General features: G+C 36.3%; 1 protein-coding gene across 2 annotated transcripts in view; it reads right to left on the minus strand.

Moving 5' to 3' along the window:
- Nucleotides 1-20,365, minus strand: part of LOC145685978 (uncharacterized) — a 58,258-nt gene extending 37,893 nt beyond the window's left edge. Inside the window, exons 1-5 of one of the 2 annotated variants that reach the window (XM_081758779.1) lie at nucleotides 20,226-20,292; nucleotides 11,502-11,588; nucleotides 6,987-7,184; nucleotides 5,900-6,070; nucleotides 2,015-2,172 (exon numbers count right to left, since the gene is read on the minus strand). In XM_081758779.1, the coding sequence (XP_081614905.1) occupies nucleotides 2,015-2,172; nucleotides 5,900-6,070; nucleotides 6,987-7,184; nucleotides 11,502-11,588 (614 nt within the window). In that variant the 5' untranslated portion in view covers nucleotides 20,226-20,292. Of the gene's footprint in view, nucleotides 1-2,014; nucleotides 2,173-5,899; nucleotides 6,071-6,986; nucleotides 7,185-11,501; nucleotides 11,589-20,225 lie in introns of both variants that reach the window. The other variant, XM_081758780.1, reaches the window with a different exon arrangement.
- Between the last annotated feature and the right edge of the window lie 2,136 nt (nucleotides 20,366-22,501).

Consider the following 22,501-nt stretch of genomic DNA (forward strand, 5'->3'; position numbering starts at 1 on the left):
GGAGGGAATAGGAACACTTTTACCCATGCTGAATTTTCTGGTGTCCTACAGATGGACTACTTATAAAACTGTGATCGAATCGATTAGGACTTCATAAACTTCGTAATTTTATTGGATGACGCACTTGACCATACATGTGTCCTCTATGATCAAGGGCAGTGCTCTGAAGTGCGGTACCTCAGGCAGTTGCCCTCCTCGTCCTATGTAAAGGCCGTCGCTGATGATCCCTGGTCATTCATACCTTGAGTATAAAGTTTAAAATTTCATAATTAGTTTATTTTATACATGTAGTATGTTATTCCTCCGAAGTCTACATTTTCCAACTGGCACCACATTTCCTAGAAAGGGGGGGAGGGCATCATTTTCCCACACCCTCTGTAGGAATGATACACACATATATATATAGGTGTGTGTGTGTGTGTGTGTCTAGTGTTGTGTGTACCCAATTCCTCGTGGCACGATTCGCCACAACACGAGACAGAGATCGGCCCTAGGCAATTTGCCGCTCCGTGTAATGGCGTCATCCCCCCCCCCCTCTTTCTACAGAGAGAAAACTCTTAAAAGCCACGATTTTAAGTATGCTACTCCATCATGAACAACGAAGGAGAGGGAAAGTGCACTTGCACTCAGAAAGGCTTGAACACAACAAATACAATCTCGTGTCTATTTTTCTTTCGTTAAATAATAATCTATTATGTCAGTGAAAGATAACGCAAACACACCTACTGAGGAAATTTGGTAATCCTTTTTATAGAATTCAATATCGAGCTTCAATATTAATATATCAGTTTCTAATTCCAGTAACTCGCTCTTTATCTTTATTTCTTGATTTTCCTTCTACATCTGTTAAAAATTAAAAAAAAAAAAAGTTTCCACCTTCCATGATAAGGAACTTGCTTGTGACAAAAACAAGACTAGTTTTCATATCAAATCTGTGATAACTAGCTATAGCACGGCCAACAAGAGATGGTCTCTGACGTTTCTTACCACATGCGGTGGGACATTGCAGCCCCTACTTTGATACCAGTGTTACCAACCACGATCACTCTGTCGTATACAATTAATTAAATTGCCACTACAGTTTCACCGAAAAAACCTTGACACGCGAGTAGTGGCAATGTCACTGCGAGCTGTCAGAGACGTTCTCTTACTGGACGCACTATAAACGGAACAGGTGTTCTCCACTGTTCGAGAATTGAGTTCTTGTATTTGACAACAATCAAGCAATTCATGCTGAGATTTGTTTGACCATTTGCTTTAGCACTTTCCAAATGACACTTTAGCAATGTCACTGTCCCCATGTGACCTTAAACTAATGCGACCTAAACATGATTTATGAATTTGTATTCAAATAGAAGGTCAGCTTAGTAAATTTAACTACCATCATCATGAACTCTGTTTCCAGCAAGAAATATTTATTTTAAATAATATAGTTATGACAGATTTTGACGCCCCTCGAAACTAGCCGATCCGCACAAATGCAGCTTGTCCCTACAGGACAAGACATTTTGCTCTTCCCAGTTGACCCCGTTCATTTCTACAACTTAGACATTTTTATTTTATTTTATTTATTATTATTTTTTTTATTTATTTATTTATTTATTTTTTATCCTCTATGACCCAGGTTTCAGGGAACAACTGAAAACTTGAAAATGTACAGATTACTCAGAAATTGAAACTGTAAGTATTTCTAATTCAAAAGCAAACACAAGTAAGAAGCATTCTCCCCATCTAAATGACATATATATAAATCGAATGATTTTTCCACCATCATTCCCAACTGTGATATGTTAATTTTTTCTCTAACTATAGCACATCTTTGAGAACAAAACGAACACCCCAATAGTACAACTAGATTTTAAACCCCTCCAGACAATCATGTAATTATTTTCTAGTATTACCTACACAACTCAGGAAGAAACTTTTGAATTGTAGACGTTAAAGAAACGCCAGAATGCACCTGAGCCTAAACAATGATAATAGTTAGTCTGCATGCACAGAAAAGCACACGTACTCTTGATTTATCTTTTCGTTATCCCACTCCCTCCGCCAACTGCCTTCTGATGTCCTCTGTCTGTGAATCCGTTCTTCATCAATGCGATTTCTTTCTGCTCTCCACGCTTCGTACTCAGGGTGGCTGCTTCCACCCTGTTGTTTTATTCTTCCTCTCGACTGAAAATAATTAAATTTTGTTATTCAATAATAATCAAAATACCTAAGTAGAATAAAATACAAGTCTGGGTTTTTAGTGACTAGCAGTAAAAACCTCGAACCAGAGGTGGAGAATTTAAAAGAATACAGAATGAACCACACATACAGTATTAGTTTGATTATTATAAGCTCAGAAATGGAGGTTTAGAAAAGAAAAATAAATTCATACAGCCAAGGCACTTTGTAAGAATATTCTAGTTTTCTGGTTCAAATTATACAAATTACCCAAAAATAAATGTGCTCAAGCCACCATCTTGGAAAATGGTTGAACTCCGAAAGTTTTCACTGAAAATAATGGTCTTCTTTGGAATCATAATAAAATAAGCTTTTATGCGATGTATAAAACAGGCGTCTGTAATGCCTAGTAAAAAAAAAAATTAAAAAAATAAATAAATAGTGGCGGGAATTTCTTGAGTTGATATCCATATTTCCCTTTTTGGCCGTAAGGTGGCAACACTGTATGAAAACCAAACGTTAAAATTTGTAATACGCTAATATATATTAAAGATATTCTGCATGTTACGTATTATTCCAATGAAAATAAAGGAAATAATTGTTTGCAGTTCTTATTATTGTGCTTATCTGAACTGCTTAAACAACTCCGTAAAAGTGGTTTCCAAAGATAATTATTTTTACCATTGCAATTGCACCTGAAATATGTTTTACACTCCCTCGAATCCCAAGAAAACACGCATTGAATTGATGTACAGTTGCTGTTTATAGTATTTAATACAGGGAATTTTTGGATATATCACTGTAAAAAATTCCTGTTTTTGAATTATTGCCGTTCTAGAAAGGTAACCCTTCGTTGAACAAGATCAAAAGATTGTAAATATACACTAATTGATGTTAAACATCATTTGATTTTGGAAGTGCCCTGTCAGTCCAGCAATAATTAGAGTGATTACCGTAGTCGAAGAGTCGCCGTAACGTAATAATATGATATAAGAATGTAAAAATGAAATGACATCAAGAGGGCTTTAGGTCATTTTTTATTTTTATTTCATACTAGCTGAATATACCCATTCTTCGCATGAGGGCAGTATTTGGAAGTCAACGCCTGCGGAAGTATTACCATTCATTTCGGCGACCGCGAAAACCATGGATTTGATACTAATATCGGTCATTTTGGATTACTTTTACATGTCTCGGTATTCCTCCTCCCCCCGCTGACTCCCGGCCCGTATAGAATTGCAGCTGAATTTGCAAGTCGTCGCTAATGGAAGTGTAACCATTGATCTCAGCGACCGCGAAAACTATGGATTTGACACTAATATCGGTCATTTCCAATTATTTTTACATGTTTTGGTATCCCCCCCCCCTGACTTAAGGCCCGCATACAATGGTAGTTGAACTTGCAAGTCATCCCTGATGGAAGTGTAACCATTGATCTTAGCGACCGCGAAAACTATGGATTTGACACTAATATCTGTCATTTTGGATTATTTTTACATGTCTCGGTATTCCTCCTTCCCACGCTGACTCCCGGCCGCACACAATTGTAACTGAATTTGCAATCCATCGCTAATGGAAGTGTCACCATTGATCTCAGCGACCGCGAAAACTATGGATTTCACACTAATATCGGTCATTTTGGATTACTTTTACATGTCTCGGTATCACCCCCCCCCCCTCCCCCGCGGTGAACCCCGGCCCGGAGCCGAATAGGGTGAATTTGGAAGTTAATGCGATCGGAGTTTCACCATTGATTTCAGCGACCGCGAAAACTGAATTCGACACTAATATCGGTCATTTTCTACTACTTTTACATGTCCCGGTAAACGCCCCCCTGAAAGCCCCATGGTTCTCACCTTGGTCTGGGGCCTCGGTAAACGCCTCCCTGAGACCCCCTGGGTCGAAATTTAAAAAAAAAAAAAAAAAAAACGCTTCGTCTTGATCTGGAGCCTGGACCAAGGTATCCGTGACCAAATTTTGGTAACTCTCGGTTCACTCGTCTGGTCCCCAGGTCGCACACAGGCAGACAGACAAATACACAAACAAACTCTTTATTTTATTTATATTAGAAGTTCGGAAGATTTTCTAAGACTGCTTTCTACATTTCTCACACGAAAACTATAAAACAAAAAGTAAATAAATTTATTGTATTAAAAATTTGTAACAACTAATCTTGATACCACTGTAGCGCCCCGAGCGGCTTGGGCAGCGTACCTTCGGTTGGCGTCGGCAGATGATCACTAGTTCGACTCCCGCTTGGAGTACAGCAGTGTCCAGAGAAATGAAACGTAGATTTCAACTATTGATTGATGTCAATTTATTGGTTGAAGATGTTTACAGTTCCAATTGGAGATTCACAGAAAAATTGCAAAGAACTTATAAACGTCGAATTGTACACTGAAGACTTATTAAACGTAGACTCTCACTAAGAGGATTTACGAAAGTTATATAACGTTTGTCAGACTAAGTTCAAATAGACAAGACAAGACGAGTTGTGCGACACAACCGCAGGTGGCAGATCGGACCTCTTCAAGTAAAATTACGAAAACGACGAGCCGAAACTCCGGTGAAGAGAAGGGTGACTAAAGGAGCCCCTTCTGAAGGTTTTATACTTTTCAAAGCGGATATCATTGACGTGAACCTCATGTGAGAGTCCAGCATTTGTACATCACATGATTTTGATACAAGTCTTTTACCTTCGTTTTTGTATTACTTCAACAAAGAAATTAAAGAACACTGTACCTTTATCTTGAGTCCTTCACCATGTTTTTGCATGCGACGGTCAATAATCCTAACCATACGCACATCTAATGCCAAAGTCCAATAATCCAGCCAAAATACATGAAATTACAAATTACAACCATAATCTCTTGCATATAAAAGAATACACCATACAGATACGAATATTCAGTTTTTAAATAAAATATCCGATGATTTAAGATTAAATATACTCGTTTGTGGTATTGAATATTTTCACGTTTTCTGATGCCTTGTGTATCAGAGATTGCAAGCTGTAATATTACAACAAAGAGGAAGAATACTGTAATTTTGGACGAGTGTTTTCTGAACCTGACAGAATAAAACACGACATCAAAAGAGCTGAGGGCAATGGAAAAAGAAGTAAGATGTGAAACACAGAGAAATAAACAATTACTGAAGAAAGCAGCAAAACGACATATATGTAATGTAATTATGGAGAGAACGAGAGAAGTATAAAGTAGTGAAAAATAAATTATAAAGAAGGTAAAAGGTAAAGGAAGAAGTTTAATATAAAGTGTCAGTGTTTATGAGAGAAGTATTAAGAAGATTAAGTAAATATGTGAAAAATTGTTTGAGGAGAAAGTGAGGTTACAAAGAAAAGGGAGAAGAAAAGAATGGAGAGAAGAATGGGAAGAATAAAAGTGAAAAGTGATTAAAGATGTGATAACAATACCAAACTCTGCACTAAAGAAAGAAGAAGAAAATGTTTTAGTTCAGGATGTAAGTTCAAAGTGAAAGAAGAAAAGACAGGTGCAAAAGAACTTGTATATTCAGTGGAACAAACTATTATGGGCATAGAAGTAGAGAAAAAGAAATAAAATAAGAAGGAAAGCAATGGAAATAATCAAACAACATATGACCTGTAGAGTACAGCTAACGTGTCTGATGAAGCCAATCATATATTGCCAAAACTATAACACAGATTAGTAACTTCCCTGAACACAAGTTTACTGTACAATACAAATATGCTCACCCTGAATGTTCTACTGTTTTCAGGTTTATATGTTTTATTGTTACTTCCATACGAAGAAGGTTTGTCAGGATTTCTACCTCTCGGCTGCATTTCTCGTTTGGGTCTTGTCTGCATGTCTCTTTCTCTGTCCGCTAAGAACGTATATGGAGGATCTGGTGGTGGTCCACTTCCCTGGAAAATTGATAACGAAATAAAATTGTTTTAAACTGTACGTTTTGAATGAAAGGGGAAAAAAGACTAACTAACATACAAGCAAGTTAAATAAAATAATAGTAAAAAAATAAATAAAAAAATTGAAATTCAAAATATTTGAGTATATATAAATACATTTTTAAATAGATTAAACTGCGTGGATGCCCAGTTTTAGGAATAATGGTACATAAAAATCTGGAAAGAATAGGATAAAAGAGAATTTTATTCTTTAAATTACTGATTAATTATATCAGTAATGTAAAGAACACAGGAACTTAAAAATTAAATTACTGATTTCAAACTTGAAAGATCCCTCTTTTTTAAATGCAAAATGTGAAAAGAATATATTTTGTTGGTTTGTTTTCTTAACGGAATAACATATTGTATACATTTATATTGTATCTTTCACGAAGAATTGTAAATCAATGAAAAACACACACACACACACACACACACACACACACACACATACTTAAGAATTCACATAACGTAATTTTATTGATTATGCATTTCTAACGATCGATCCGGTACTTTGTTACTAGCATCCTGTCTTTCCACACTTTTGAGACATCTGAATATCTTAACAGCAAACTAGACAAATAATAGTCAAGAAACCAGTTACGCACATCGATTTCCGATGTTCGTTTTCTCACCACTATACTATTCCATAATAGTACTCTATTAACAACATCCCGGAGGTGGAATAATAACTGGATAATAACGGTATTCGAGAACCAGCAATTAAATTATGGAACTAAATATAGTTTAATTGAAATAGGTGTTCTTTATGTTTTGAAGTAATTGTAACTTTTTCTTCATGTAAGACAGCTGAAACACGGTACTGCTACAAATGTTTACACAAACATACGAAGAAATCAAAAATTATTCACCTCACCTGAAAAAACACGTCAGAATACTTTTTTCCAGAAGAACCCTCATAAGAACTTCTAACTTCTTTATTGGGATATCTTGGTCTTTCTGATCCAGTACTTCTTCTATTAAAAGACGGCTGCTTTTCTATTCTTGTCTCTGAGGGCTTATTATCAATAATTGAACTAAACTTGTCGGCATTCATTTTATCTGCTTCAACTTCCTAAATACCAAAATAAAAATGTCTCATTATCGTATATCAAAAAAATAAGAAGAGATATGGCCCAGTTTTTTAAAAAATAAAATATTAAAAGAATAGAACAAAAAATATTCCACTTTGATACAAATTTTATTTGTATTTTCACGACCGTGTGAAAAACATCGTTTCTCGTCAAAGTCGATGAATAAAATCCTAACCTTCTATTATTATTATTATTATTATTATTATTATTATTATTATTATTATAGTCTAAATAAATAAATATGCGGAGAAGAGTAAAGCTGAAACGTACTTTGTTGCGGATATGAAAATAATAAAATTATCATTTAATTTTCCTAAATAATAATTCTAAACTTCAGCTTAATCCCTGCTTCATGTAACACACAACACTTAACTTCCTTTAAGAATGTCAGGACTTTACTATCCACATTTACTGTAGTACTTCAAATGGAAATGTTGTAAATAAGCCACACAATAAATTTCAAGCTAGCAACTTCATGCATTATGTTGAGTCTTAAAGCTTTTTGGTAAGGTAACTGTTGCTTTCAGTGACTCTTCTGTACCATAACTTTTATTATAGGTATTATATATAATAGTTCCGCAAAAACTAATACTGAAACATTTCCTGAAATATACACTTCCATTTCACAACATAGATAAGACAGGAAAGTTAAGAAACACAAGGAGAAATTAGAACAAAATTGGGCAATGTTATAAACTATTAAACGTGTCAGATCACTCAGAATTTAGTCGGTATTCAGTTGTGCATGATTTAACTGACAAGCATTCTTGCGTTGGATCGATTTCCAACTTCTTGACAAATGACATGTGTGGTAGAACCTTGCTTTACTTGTGCTCTTGACTTGTTTGACTTCACTGGGCAACGATGGAAAAATTATTATCCTTGATTTTTTTTTTTTTCTCAAATTATAACATCCGGAAAATAAAACAGTTCTAAGGTTTGATCTTATGAAAAAGTACCAATAAAGGTGACAGATATTTTATAACATATTCGTTCAAAATCTATGTATACATCGCACATTGTAAAAGGTAGTTTTCCTACTTGTTATATTTAATATTGGACAGGCCTTTCCCTTTCATATATATTTTGTAACATTTTGCGTTTCTTCATCTGTGTTTTTCATATAGATCGAAATCTGGCACGAAAAAAATGAAATGAAATGAAATCTTTAAGTTTAACGTCCCACGGTTATGCCGGTTAGGCTAAAGGAGACGGTGATAATGAGAAATGAGTGAAATGGTGGAATGAAGAAAGTGGGAGGAAACGGGAGAACCCCGCGAAAACCCACGAGCACGGTGTTTGTCCACCACAAAGTCCACACGGCGCGAGCTGGGATCGAACCAGGGACCCCAAGCACCGGAGGTGAACGCTCTACCACTGAGCCTCCGCGCCCCCCCAAATCTGGCACGAAATCCGAACACATCGTATAGGCATTTTAGTACCCCCACTCCTTTTTATACCCTTCTACGTAAAATATTATAAATAAATAATCCGCTGAAACACGTGTTTAATTGTTTTAAACGGAAGGTCCAAATACAAATTTCAAGTATGTAACCTTAAGGGATTGCGAGATATGGTCATCTCATTATAGTAATTGCAACCAGTGATGATTTCTGATTCCCTCGGGGTAGTTCATAGCTGGAAAAGTATAGGATCTACCGTAGTCGGGTCAAGACTTCACTTAGTAACTAGTATGTACACTATCCAGATATCCAACTTTTAGAATCCTGTGATACTTCCGCAACAATTTTATAGAGGTAGTTGGTGAGTACTTCAAATTATATGCCCGTAACCAAACCCCCTATAAAAATTGTTGCGTGAGTACCTTAGGATTCTGAAACTTGTATTTTTGATAGCGCACATACTAATTTCTAAGTGAAGTCTTGATCCGACTACGGTAGATCCCACAGTTTTGGAGCTATGGATCTTTAAAGTTTATTTTTTCATGTTTTCGGCAGCCTAAAACTCCGAAAGGAAGCATTTGTGCACCCAGGTTGGTCTATACGTTTTGTCTTATCTTGGTGTCAGGAATAACGCCCTAAACATTGTCGGTGTTGTTTCGAAACACCCTGTATATAAAGAAGGGAAGACAAGGGCGACTCAATCCGCAGACAAGGCGGAAGAGGTTATCATCCTTTTCCCAGACATTCTCTTCGAACGTCATGAAAACAGAATGAAATGAAAAAAAAGAGAAACTTCCCTGACTCACTCAATCTTCTGACTTCTCGTCTGGGTGGGTAAAACGAATGGACCATGCCATCGGTACTATTAGCTCGAAAGGAAGGAACTCGAAAAAGGAGAGAGAGGAAGAGAATTCTCCATAAGGTACCCATCACCAGAATTACTGTCAATCATCTTAGACATTCCAGACTTCAGTTTACCTCTCTCTTTTGGGGAGGAGGGAGGGTGGAATAACCTCTCTCTCGAATACTGTGTTTCTGGATAACTTTCTCACGAACATTATCCCTTTCCTTCTCTCTCTCTCCTCTCTCTCTCTCTCTCTCTCTAGAAGATAGAGAGGAAAAGACTTTTCTCTTTCTTCCTCCCCTGGCCCGCTCACTCGCCTTTCCAAAGAGTTTGGGAACCACTGATCCCTACAATTCAGTTTCCTCTAACTGCCAATATATCCATACATCTCGTACCCTACGAGGTGCGTTCAATTTCTAATATTTCTTTTACTTCCTCTTCTTGCACTGTGTGCAGATGGAAGGATACAATTCATCCTAAATACGTGGACATTCTTTGCGAAAGAAAAGGCAACACCATGCAGCGTTCGTAGTTCCTACAGCCACTGCTAGAATGAGTAGTATTTTCGATACTACATATGGTGAGTTCAACGTGCAACAACAGAGTGTGATCAACTGTTTTCCCCATTTGTATGGTGTAGCACCTACCGATAATTACCTAAACTCAGTGAGACATGTAGTAAAAGCATAAGGAATAATAATAATAATAATAATAATAATAATAATAATAATAATAATAATAATAATAATAATAATAATAATAATAATAATAATAAAAAGAAGAGCTTTCGTGAGTGCGAAAGTTTGATGAACAAACGACATGTGGTAACGTGCCCAAGCAGTCTCGACTACGGACAAGCTAGACCGACATGATTGCGAGAGCAGAGGAAGTTGTTATGTATGAACACCGATTAAGTGCGCCTGATATTGCCTCTAGATTTAGCATTTTCATGGAATTTATTGAAACCACTCGGCATGAAAATCTGAAAATACGAAAAGTTTCTTTAAGGTGTATTCACCAAATGCTGATTTTCTGACCACAGGGTCGCAGGGTAACAATGTGCCAGTGTTAACACGTGACAACGCCATGAATGGAGCTTTCTTTTTGTCAAGTGCCACAATAGATGAGATATGAGTACCACTTTTCAATCCTGTAAAGGAACGGTAGTCACCACAATGGAAGCATACGTATTCTCCACCACCAAAGATTTTTCAGGTTATTGAAAGTGCTCAGTAAGTGACCATGTTTGGAACAGAGAAGGCGTAATCCTCACTGATTGTACTTCAGGGACAATACAGTGATAGCATCTTACGAACACATCTTGAATACTAAGCTTACTCGAGCATTACATATACAAGTAAAACGATACGAGAAGGTTGCGCCTGTGCTGCCCATCGGACACTCGTACCTCATCATTTTCTTCGTAACAACAACTTTGAGATAGTGTCTCATGCTCCCAACTCACGAGACCTCACGCCCAGTAATTTCTGGTTGTTCCAACAATGAAAGATCTTGTGTAAACGCTCAATTTCCAGTGAAGCCGCTTTGGCATCAGCGACTTTCCAATCGTCAAAACACACCCCTAAGAAGCGCTCTTGGTGGCGATGGAATTATGGTTTCGATGTTGGCAAAAATGTGTATATCTAAGGGGAGATTACATTGAGAAGTGACACATTTCCTGAGGTAAGTAGTTTAAAATCTCCACATTTTAAGCCCACCTCATATTTTAATCTTGAACTTGAAAAAAATCTCCAAATTTGAGCAAAAGTTTAAAGAATTTGCAGCATTCTCGGTTATTTCTCATGCCAGAGTTACATAAAGCTTAATACATTAATTGGTTTACCTACGCTCTTATTATGAATTTTTTAAAAAAACGTAACTTTTTATTGAATTTAAATTTAGTTATTTTAATTTACGAAAAACACAACATGCACATTTATCATGCAGATTTAACAGTTATAATGTAACATCAATTATTATGATACAAAAATAATTATTTAAGAAGAGATCGTTTAATAACAATGCAAACAATGAAGGAACACACACATTACCATATGTCTTTGCTTAATTTCCTCATTCTTTTTCCTGATTCTCTGAATCCGCTCATCAAGCAATGCTTCATGAGGGTCTCGGGACATCTATATAGAATAAAAACATATATTTAAAAAATGATCCGTAAAAACTACAGTAAAACCTGTTATCACCTATCTAACTTAACCATCTGCTCGGTTTGTACACACATGTGTAGAACTGCAAAAATACAATAATATAATTATTATTGCTTTAACATCACACGATTATGCTCAGAGGTTAAGGGGAAAGAAGACGATGATAATGAGAGAAATGGAGAATAAAAACATTAGGAGGAAACAGAGAAAACCCAGGGAAATCACGTTTATCCACCACAAAGCTCACTATGAACCTCGAATGAACCAGGGACTCCCGTACTAGGACTGAGTGATCTACCACTGAGTCACCGCGTTGTTATTATTATTATGAGTTGGTAACTTACATCAGGTTGAATTTTCAGAAGAAACCAAAAGTCAAGTTAAGACAGGTTTCACTCTATTCGTTATTTTAGTCAATTTAGCAATACAAAAAATTAAGATTTATTCTTAATGAACCACCTGAAATACACGATGGAGATTAGTGAGTGACTGCCAAATTCGGGCACAACGGGTCTGACTCCAACAATTTCAACATGTGGTGAATAACATCGTGTTAATGATTAAACTAGAAGTTGCAAGTACTCATTTGTGACTTTTAATTATGGAATTACTATTCTTATTGTTATTACCTGCTCCCACATGCTTTCGGCTCGTTATATACTATAGGCTAAAATCCCATTTAATTAAAAGTTATTAATCAACTATTATGAGAAACATCAAATTTATTGTACACTGAAAACATTTTTAGAGAAAAGACTTAACAAGAATTTTGTATTAAAAAAAATAAAGACAATTCTTTTTATAATAAAAGGTTAAAGCTTAAAATTACGTTTACATTATTTAAAGACTCTATCAAGCATAATAAAGGGCCATGGTGGCTCAGTGGTAGAGCGTTCACCTCTGGTGCATGGGTCCCTGGTTTGATCCCAGCTTGCGCCAAGTAAACTTTGTGGTGGACAAACACCGTGTGCGTGGATTTCATCGGGGTTCTTCCGTTTCCTTTCACTTTCTTCATTCCACCATTTCATTCATTTCTCATCATCACCGTCTCCTCTAGCCTAAGAGGCATAACTGTGGGACGTAAAACTCAAAGATTTCATTTTATTTCATTTCTACCAAACAGAACCCCTGTAGCTTTCCGGTGTATGGTGACCAGATTTACGACCAGTAAGGAGTACGTCGTCGGGCAACGTGCCCATGGAACGTTTGTGTTCACGAGAGAACAAAAATTTGTATGCCTGTCTCTTTGTTTTGTACGTGTTTGTGTTCTTCCACTATGGCTCAACTTTCGATTGTCACCACACACCAAACAACACACTAGTACTCAGGAATACCAACATGAGTTTCTAGCGTTGCTAGAATACTACTCCGATTCTAATGTGTTCGGTTGTTAGAATGGTTCGAAAAATGAAACTTTTGTTGGCTGTACCTTCGTCGCAAACAAGGACAATTGGGAATTTAGTCTCATCGCTTGTGTTCAGTATTTATTGCTGAACTAACAGCAGTTAAGTTTGCCCTCGATCATGTGCTTCACCTTTCACTGCATCAAATGGCTCATCTGCACTGACTCGGAAAGCTTTATTAGCCTGCATAATGTCTTTAGAGTAATCACGCCCTACGGCAAGGCATTTTTGTGAGATGCCATCAGCTACAGCAACAGGGCTGTGTTGTCGTTGTCTGTTGGGTCCCGGAACATGTAGGTTTCAGGGCAAAACGAGTGTGTCGACACAGCAGCCAAGAACGCCGTATTGGCAGAAGTTACACTGGAGCACTCTCCGGTACTCAAATCTTAACAGTTATTTCCTTCAACGGACGCGCACTTACCTGAAAGCGGGTTAAAACCAGGGTAACGAAAATAAGTGCCATTCAGTTAAACCTATTTTAGGCAATTGGCAGACCTCGTTGCGAAGTAGTTGCAGAGATAAAATGATGCTGACACGCTTACGCACTTCACTCATTTCTATTTAGTGCGTGGCTTGGATTGGATTGATTTTGAGTCTAGTGTTCCGTTCAGCAACGAGGCTATATGAGACGTAGATCTAGCTTAACATGCGATCCGAACATGAATCGAACCAAAGGCGCGTACACAAACCGTATAGCCAGAGGGAGCTCATTTAGTGTGTGGCGCTCGGCTAACCTCCTTATTGTGAAAACTGTATCGTCCCACAGTGTATTCGGCACAATCTTGTAATGTTCACACACTCAGGTTTTGGGAAATGTGTTGTTACATTTATTCGTGAAACTGGAATAGTTAATATACTCTTTGATATATATATATATATATATATATATATATATATATTTTTTTTTAAATTTTTCATGTTATGTTTTACTATTGCTACTTTGACTCATCTTCTTGTCATATATTTAATATTTTCTTTTTATTCGTTAAGAATTTTCACGTACTCTATTTTAATTTTCATTGTTTTTTTTTTTTTTTTAATATCTTATTTTGTCGAATTTATACTTCACTTTTTAAGGAATTTTCTTTGGATTTTTAATGCATAGATTGTACACTTTACGTCACCTCCGTATAATACATATACTACACAATTGTACAGCAAGAGAAACTGAAAAGTTACAAAATATAAATAAATAAAATTACCCAGTGGGATTCGAACCGAGTTCGAGTACTGAATCCCCACAAATAGAAACAAAATCCATGGTATCGAAACAATTAGAAAGCTTTGCACCAGCTGTATAGATAGATAACTAACATCTTAACAGCCCTTTTTTTATATTATTCCGAACCCGCACAATCGTGCGGGTAGCTTTTCTGTATTGCACAAGCGAGAATTTTTCATTTTTCACGCTCACTAGGGCTTCAAAACATGCACAATTGTGCGGGTCCACTTTCTCAGAACCTACGATGGACCCACGCATTGTTTTAATAAAAATGTTCTATACATGTTTCATGTAATATGGAAAAACCAGTCTCATGAAAATAATCTAAAAATTTCTACTCCCGTGCGGAAAGGGTTATAACAAAGTTTTCTGCATTTCATAAGGTACTATTTAGTTCTAAAGCATCATTACATTAAGTAACAAAAGAGAAGCTGAGTATTTCAAACAGCGAATTGTGAACTGTGTTCGGAAGTCTCGTATTTTTTAATTATGACTTCCCCTCCTATTACTTCGAATGCGTTGTTGCCAAACTTACAATTTTAAGGGACTTAAAAAATTTAAGCGCGCAATTATATTTTGGAGAAGTGTACATTAAATTGTTTTCCTTGTTAGTGTTAACGTTTTTAAATTCTTGCAATTTTAGAAAACAATTTTAACTTTCAGTTGAGTAGTTACAGCTTTAGTACCATTCATCCGAGTATCATGGTTCATATGTTATTCTCTTCAGAATGAGACAGCTTTCAAGTAGCAACATGCGTGACGTAGGAGACAAGGGAAAATTGCGTTAAATTGAAAAAAAATTCCCTCCAAAAATACCTTTTGTTAAGTTTTGCGCCTTCTGAAGTGAACGCGGCTAGAGGTATTCAAATATAATCTATCTTGAAAAATACTATGGTTCGTATGTAATAGGTGCGCCAAGATTAATTGTAATATCTAGAATAGCTACGACAGGAAAAATATTTCTCAATCCTGTTTGACAATATATAAATAGAAAGTTACTTACATAAATTGAAAAAAAAAGTACTTTCCAAGCATAGTACTATCATCCAAGTATCAGGTCTCATACGTCATTCTCTTCAGAATGAAATAAGTTTTCAAATGGTACCACGCGCATGTGTTCATAATGTACGAAAAAAAAAAGTAAACTTGGGATAAATACGGACATTTGCCTCCAAAAATTTATTTTTGGAGATCCCGGCTGCAGGCACCCCAATATAATATACCTTGTAAAGTACTGCTCCCAACACATAATGTGTACGCCAAATTTCGTTGCAATATCTAAAATAGTTACGTACGTAGAAATATTACCATTCGCTCATAAAAATACAACAAATCCACATAAATAGCAGATGAAACAACATTCACTTCCCTTGTTTGTCTTAAAACTAAATCATATAAAGCATTCTGGTCATGGTTGGCTGGTTTAAACCAGCTGTTTTTTTTTCAAAAAAACCAACTGGTTTAAACCAAAAAACAAAAAATGTTCGTAAAAGTGTGTGTTTGTAAAATCTTGATGAACACATTTGTGGGTTATCACGTTTCACTCCCGTATATTATTCGTATTATATTCAGACCTATCCCCCATTCATTACTCGAAGAAATTAGCCCTATAATACAAAAGCAACTTTTTTTTAAAAGTTTATAAATGTTTATTTTGTGATTTTTTGTAGTTGTTATTATTGTTATGTAATTGCAATCGAAGAAAAATTCTAAATATTGTTTCGTTTCAATGTTTACTATTGATAAAATACATCGAAAATGCCGTACTTTGTGTGTGTGTGTGGGGGGGGGGTCATACAGACCCCACGAGAGGCATTTAGTGAAATAAGTATCTTTGGTATCTATTTATGTATAAATGAGTCTGAGCCAAAGTGGACTCAAATAATTCGTATCTTTATTCACTTTTCTTATTGATATGCAGATTAAGTCGGTGTATTTCTTTAATTTGGACCAATAAAAGTCGTTGTTAACTAACTTGAACTAAATTAGTTCTTCTGTACTCCGTAGTACTTTGAAATTATTCATATGTAATTCTGTGTAATGGTTTCACTTGTGCAACTGTTTATCTTTTTGTCCTTCTGAAATGACTCGTGACAGTTATATTAAGAAGCATGTAAAGATCAGTGCAACGCATTTTTTATCAGGATTCTTTCGTGAGTGAGTCGGGAGACGTATCGCATTTGTGGCCAATTAGTCCTGGTTCCGAGTTCAAATGGAGGACAATTTCTCTCGGATGTAACTCGAGAAGCGGTTTTTATTCCGCTTTAAGCTTATGTGACCACTTCCAGCATAACCCGGTTGTTGCATAATAACATCAAGGCGAAACAAACTTATTTCTGTCCATATATGATATGAATATATAGAGCAAATTATTTAAACCATAAAAACCTGCTTTAAACCAAAAAAACCGGTTTTTTTTTTGTTTTTTTAATAAAAACCATGGTTTTTGCCAACTCTGATTCTGGTTATAAGGTGGGGAATGGGAAGAGGAGAAGGGGGAAATTGATACAATGTTCATTTCTTAATATGTACTCATGAACTGTGGACCTACAAATAATACTGATAAACTTTATTTTCCTTCCACTTTTGCTAAGCAGAGACAGAAATATTTCTATGCTACTCTAAACCACCTGGCTTTATTTCAAGCCGAAACTTGAAGGGACATCATCACTTTATACCGTCGAACGTAAAGGGTGAAAAAAGCATTTTGTTGTAACATCAAACCCTCTGGATATAAGAGAAACAAAAATCATTCTGATGCAAGAACATAGCCTAGGTATATGTGGCACAGCGTTTGTACCAAAAAGGTTAATGAATCCGTTTTCTTCCATCTCTGGCTCCTGACTTGAGGTACTGGTATTTGCTAGGCTTGTTTTCAAGGAAGTTAATGAAATTTTCAGTCAGGACGGCCGGCTCTTGAATCCCGGATGTAACAGGGGATTCTATTTCTATTTTATGCCTCATGGAATTACCCACCTCTTAGTTACTCTACAAAATGTTCTACTTCCTCCTTTCATAACTCTGATTACACTCGTGTAATTTTAGCAAAATGGGTCCAAATTTCCGTAACCAACCCTAAGCTACCCCGACTCTACTCTACCCTAATCACATTCAAAATATGTTTAGAAGTATACTATTTTTCGAAGTGGAAGTTTTTTTTTTTTTTTTCTAACCCCCCAGGGGGAAAAAAATGCGTATTTTTCGGCTGGGGAAATTCCAACAACCCTGACTAGCAGACTCTTTTTTAAAAAGTATATAATTGTAAACTTTATCTTTACTCATACATCTTCTTAATCTGGGCGTGATAATGTATAAATTCTAATGGGTTAAGTTCCAGAGAGTAGGTTCAAAAATATGGAAAGTACGTACAATTTAGGGAGGAACTGGTTGTTTTCTGTGTAACTCACGCTAACTTTAAAATAAAAAATAAATAAATAAAAGTGGCATTTTCAAATGTGATAAACTTCATGATGTTGGCAGTATTTTGAGTGGAGGTATGCTGATGTCAGACATAAGGATGTAATGAGGTAATTTAGTTCCCCGTATTCAAAGAAAATGAGTTCCATATGAGGGATGTGACATTTCGATGCTGAGTTTTATCAGAATGTATGTTAGTCAAGAAGAGTTATTACGTTTTAAGGAGTGGCACAGATTATTGAAATTAAGTAGAAAGTGTATCAAATGTAGGAACGCATTGGAAAGAAAGAAATGGAGAAGATTGAAATGGGAACATCGTGTTGATAGTGTGAAAAAAAAAAGAGAGCATATAGAATCTTATTTATCAGAGTACTTATTCCAAACTCTCTAGCACAAACGAGTCAGTTGTCCATAGTATTCTAAAGGCAGTGTCTTTTGAATTTTATAAGTCGTAAAGTTAAATAATCGTAGTGAACGTATTAAGAAAAGAACTAACATAACGCAGTTTTTTTTTTTTTTTCGCGACATCCTCGTTTACGCGCATACTCACCGTTACTGACTCGCCTTCCCTTTGAACACGTGAAAAAATTTCCTCGGCCTCGCCTGTTGTACTCCTGCCCTGATTTGATTGGATAGCATTCGTCCTCTTTGGTGGACACCTAGCAAAGGCTGGATTGTAGTTTTTACAGTGTAGTTTCTATGGCATATTTCCGGATGCAATGTTCACAGGGAAAACTATGAAATTCTCGCGAAGTGAATGTGCATGGCGGAATTCTTGAGAGCATTACTCGAGCAGACGGTTCTATCACATTTTGATACATTTCTTACATTTTTAGGTTAAGTTTAAGCCTTGTATTTCTTTTAGCAGAGTATGCACTAAATGAGGAACTCCATTACTACTTGCAGATTGACCTCAGGAGAATTCAGTACAAGTACAGTGCACATACGGCATAAAAACTACAGTGCATAAAACACGAACCGATAGAGAGGGGGTGCGTCCGTAGGAAGCAGGTGCGTTTGCGACAGAGGGTATACTCATAAACAAGGATAGTTGAAGAGAGACACTTACACATACAATGCTTTCACTTTAGCTATAAATTTTCTATTTGGTAGAACCGCCTGCTCGAGTGAACCCTTTACAAGAAACACTTTCTAAAGTAGCGCAGTGAATTTCCTGATAAATTACAAAATTTTAACGTTTTTAGCCTGAAAATACTGGACATCCTGTGCAGTACAAAGGACATTCAAATTTATTAACAAATTGTTACAGGAGATGAGAACCAACATGTGTGGTGAAAATGTGCGAGAAGTAACGATATCGAATACAGCAATGCTTAGTGCAACTGCAGGCTATGCTTGAGACCACAAGTCCAATTTCATAGCAAAATGACTTCAAATTCTTCATGGATGGCATTTAGCATCTCCCCCAAATCTATCGACGGCTCCGGAGCCGTACTGAGTTATAGGGAGCCGTTGTAAACCTCATTTATGCGTTTACCTACCATCGCTTTCGCGTCTGCTTCCTTCGGATGCACCGACTCGCTACCGTTCGGGCCCCCTTGCTGCGCTCCTGCCCTGACTCGAATAGACAGTGTTCATGCTTTTTAGTGCCAGCTAGCGCAAATTGGTTCATGTGTTTATGCCATATGTCCAAACTGTATTTATACTCATAACTCCATCACAGTTACAAGTAACGAACCTTAAATATTACCAAGTGACTTGTCACAGAATCTAGGTATTACTCTTTTTCATAGTGAAATGACTTGATTGTAGTTCATTCTCTTCACCACCGAAATTCTATCAGACTGAGATATACTATTTAAAATAGGCGTGCAGTTTTACTATACGGATCCATAGTATAAGCCCCGCAAGGGGGTTCGTTGCGTTCTGTTTTCCGACATAAAATGGGAAAACTAAAGACTTACCCAAATTTTTCCGTACATTTTACAATCTGTGGATCCGTATAGTAAAACAGCACCAAAATAGGTTAAAAGTCATTATCTAAATTTGTTTAAGCGGCTAGCACCCCACCGAACATAGATACCAAACAACGGACACTTTCCCTGAAGACATGCTAATAGAACGGACATAACTATATACAAATATTTTTGGTAAACAGGAGTAATTCTCTTTCTGACAACTTAACAATCCGCACGATACCGTGTGTTATTATGATTCATGAGATCTAAATAAACCTATGGTCACGAAGTCTGCACAATTATTGATAATAAATTGGCAAATACTCTTAAAATTTGAAGTTTTATTGGCTGACTAACAGCACAGAAACAATAAAAGCTTTTTACAATCGTGTCCTAACTAGCAAAATTATGTAACTTTATTACTAATATTTATTTCGAGAATGAAGCCACGTATAGAGTACACAATTCCATATCCTAAAAAGGTTATAAAGGGTACCCTATCTATTGTTTTTTTCATTCGCAATAACAGATTTCACACATCATATATTTTTTACTTTTTGTTTCTTTTCGCATGTATGTATTTATCTTTTTTCATTTATTCTTATGTCCTTTTCTGTCAAAATTATAACAAAAGAATTTTCTATACCTTCGCAGCTTACACAACAGAGATGAACTCTTCACTCAGCACGTATACTTCTTCTTTATTTTCTAAAATTTACTGGTATTCACATTCTTCAACCAATTTAGTTAAAAACATTTCTGAATAACCAAAGATACCGATGGTCATCTTTCTCGACAACCGATTCGAACAAAATCCTCTAAATTTTACCTTCCGTCCCAAATATTTAAAATATAATGGACAGAAGTACTTTAGAGGAATATAAAGGTGCTATCGTATTTTAGGGGGAGAACATAATTTTTTGCAAAATATATGGGATTAAGTAGGGGTGGATTCAGAACGGACTTCTGGGGGGCGGTAGGTTGGAATACTGCTTCTTAAAGCTACCGTCAAGTGGGGTTTCTTGAGACTTAAGGGTAACTTGAGACAAAATGATATGTTCTTTTCAAATGGCTGTGTTGGCTAGATTGTTTTGATTTGAAGCATTTTCTGAAGCCGGTCTACTTTTTAAAGGTGCTGAAGAAAAGTGTAAGTGATAAATACCCAGTTATTATTTTACAATTAAGATTTATATAGAAATGTAAATGAGCTTTTGGGGAATCTATTTTGATTGTCTTTCTAACTGTCCATTATTTTCGTAAGGGATTTGTTGAAATTCGAAATGTTTTTGACTAGAACCTACCCTAATGTGTTTAATAGATGACTGAATATTCACCTGTCCAGTGTGGCCATGCCTTTTTCATACTTAATCAAATTTCTCCGAAGTGGGTTGATGAGGGGTAACTTGAGACAAAAAAAAAATGGGGTAAAATGAGACACTTGAATGTTTTTAATTGGGAAGTACATAACTAATTAGAAGAAAATGAGGTATAATTCCATGTATAAAATTTAGTTTTGTTGATTTTAAGTTTAATGTAACAATCCTATTACTACCTCCACTAATAGCGGCATTTCAGGTCTATTCTTAACAAATTGCCACGAAAGTATATACGAAAAGCTGGCAGCAGACCTTATCGGAACTATTCAGAAGACCAGATGGAGAAAGCTCTCGCGGCTCTAAAGGGAGCTGCTTCATTGAGGCAAGTTGCAGAATACGGAGTTAGCAAACACTCGCTTCATCACAGGTATAAGGGTAAGCATCTGGGAAAATATGGGCGGCATTGTGTTTTGAATCCTGATGAAGAGAACACAATCAGCGAATGTATCAAATTGGCAGGTGAGTGGGGGTTTCCCTTAACAAAGTTTGATGTGCGTCTCATTGTGAAGGGGTATCTTGACCGGAAAGGAGTTGTGGAACCACGTTTTAAAAACAATCTTCCAGGCCAAGACTGGGTTGACTCATTTTTGGAACGACATTCCGAAGAACTCACTCAGAGACGGTGCCAAAACATTAAAAGACCCAGGGCTGCCCTTAATAAAGAAGTTTCAGACAGCTATTTCGATTAACTTGAAGCTACAATGAGAGACGTGGATCCAAAATTCATTGTGAATTACGATGAGACTAATGTTTCTGACGACCCTGGAAGGAAAAGGGTTCTTATCAGGAGAAAGTGTAGGCATCCTGAAAGAGTTATTGACTTCAAACTCCAGTGAATAACAAAATTTATGTTTTCCCGGTTATTGGTGACGAAAACGAAGTTAATTTGGAACATATTGTCTGTAAGATTCTCCCCTCCAAAGGCTCAAGAGGAAGATACTGTTTTGAGATTGCTCCATAGATATCTCCGTGTATTTTTTGTATTTTTCTTTCCCTTGTATACGCAGTTTTTTCAATAAAACGTTTTTCCTGCTTTCTACTGTGTCTCAAATAACGCTTAGGCTGCTTAACTTGCGACATTGTTTGATTTCTCGTGCTTAATAGCACAATTTTGATTCTTGTCTCAAGTTTCCCCGCCTTGCTGGCTAACTTGAGACACGTAGTTTTTTTGCACCTGTAAAAAATCTAGAAGTATAACTTAAAATATTCTGTTTTTCTTTTAAATATCATATGCAGACCGGACATCTGATTATGTCAGTTTTAGTATAGATCGTATAGTTTATAAACAGTTACACTTAGAATTTTTTTAGTGTCTCAAGTAACCCCATTTGACGGTACTTTTAAGAGCTCCAAACCCTGGAATGGATTTTATTTATATATATAAAATAAGAAAGTTTCCTCCTCTGGGGGGGGGTGATCGCCCCCTGGATCCGCCACTGGATTAAATTCCAAAGTTGGACTCCGTTTCCAGGATATTTTTTTAAAATTTACAGGGGAAATATGGATAATTTGATCGTTTGTGTGCTTGATAATATATAAGGATCTC

This window comes from Thermobia domestica, chromosome 5 (genome assembly GCF_964235325.1).
Source record: "Thermobia domestica chromosome 5, izTheDome1.hap1.1, whole genome shotgun sequence".
Taxonomy (NCBI): Eukaryota; Metazoa; Arthropoda; class Insecta; order Zygentoma; family Lepismatidae; genus Thermobia; species Thermobia domestica.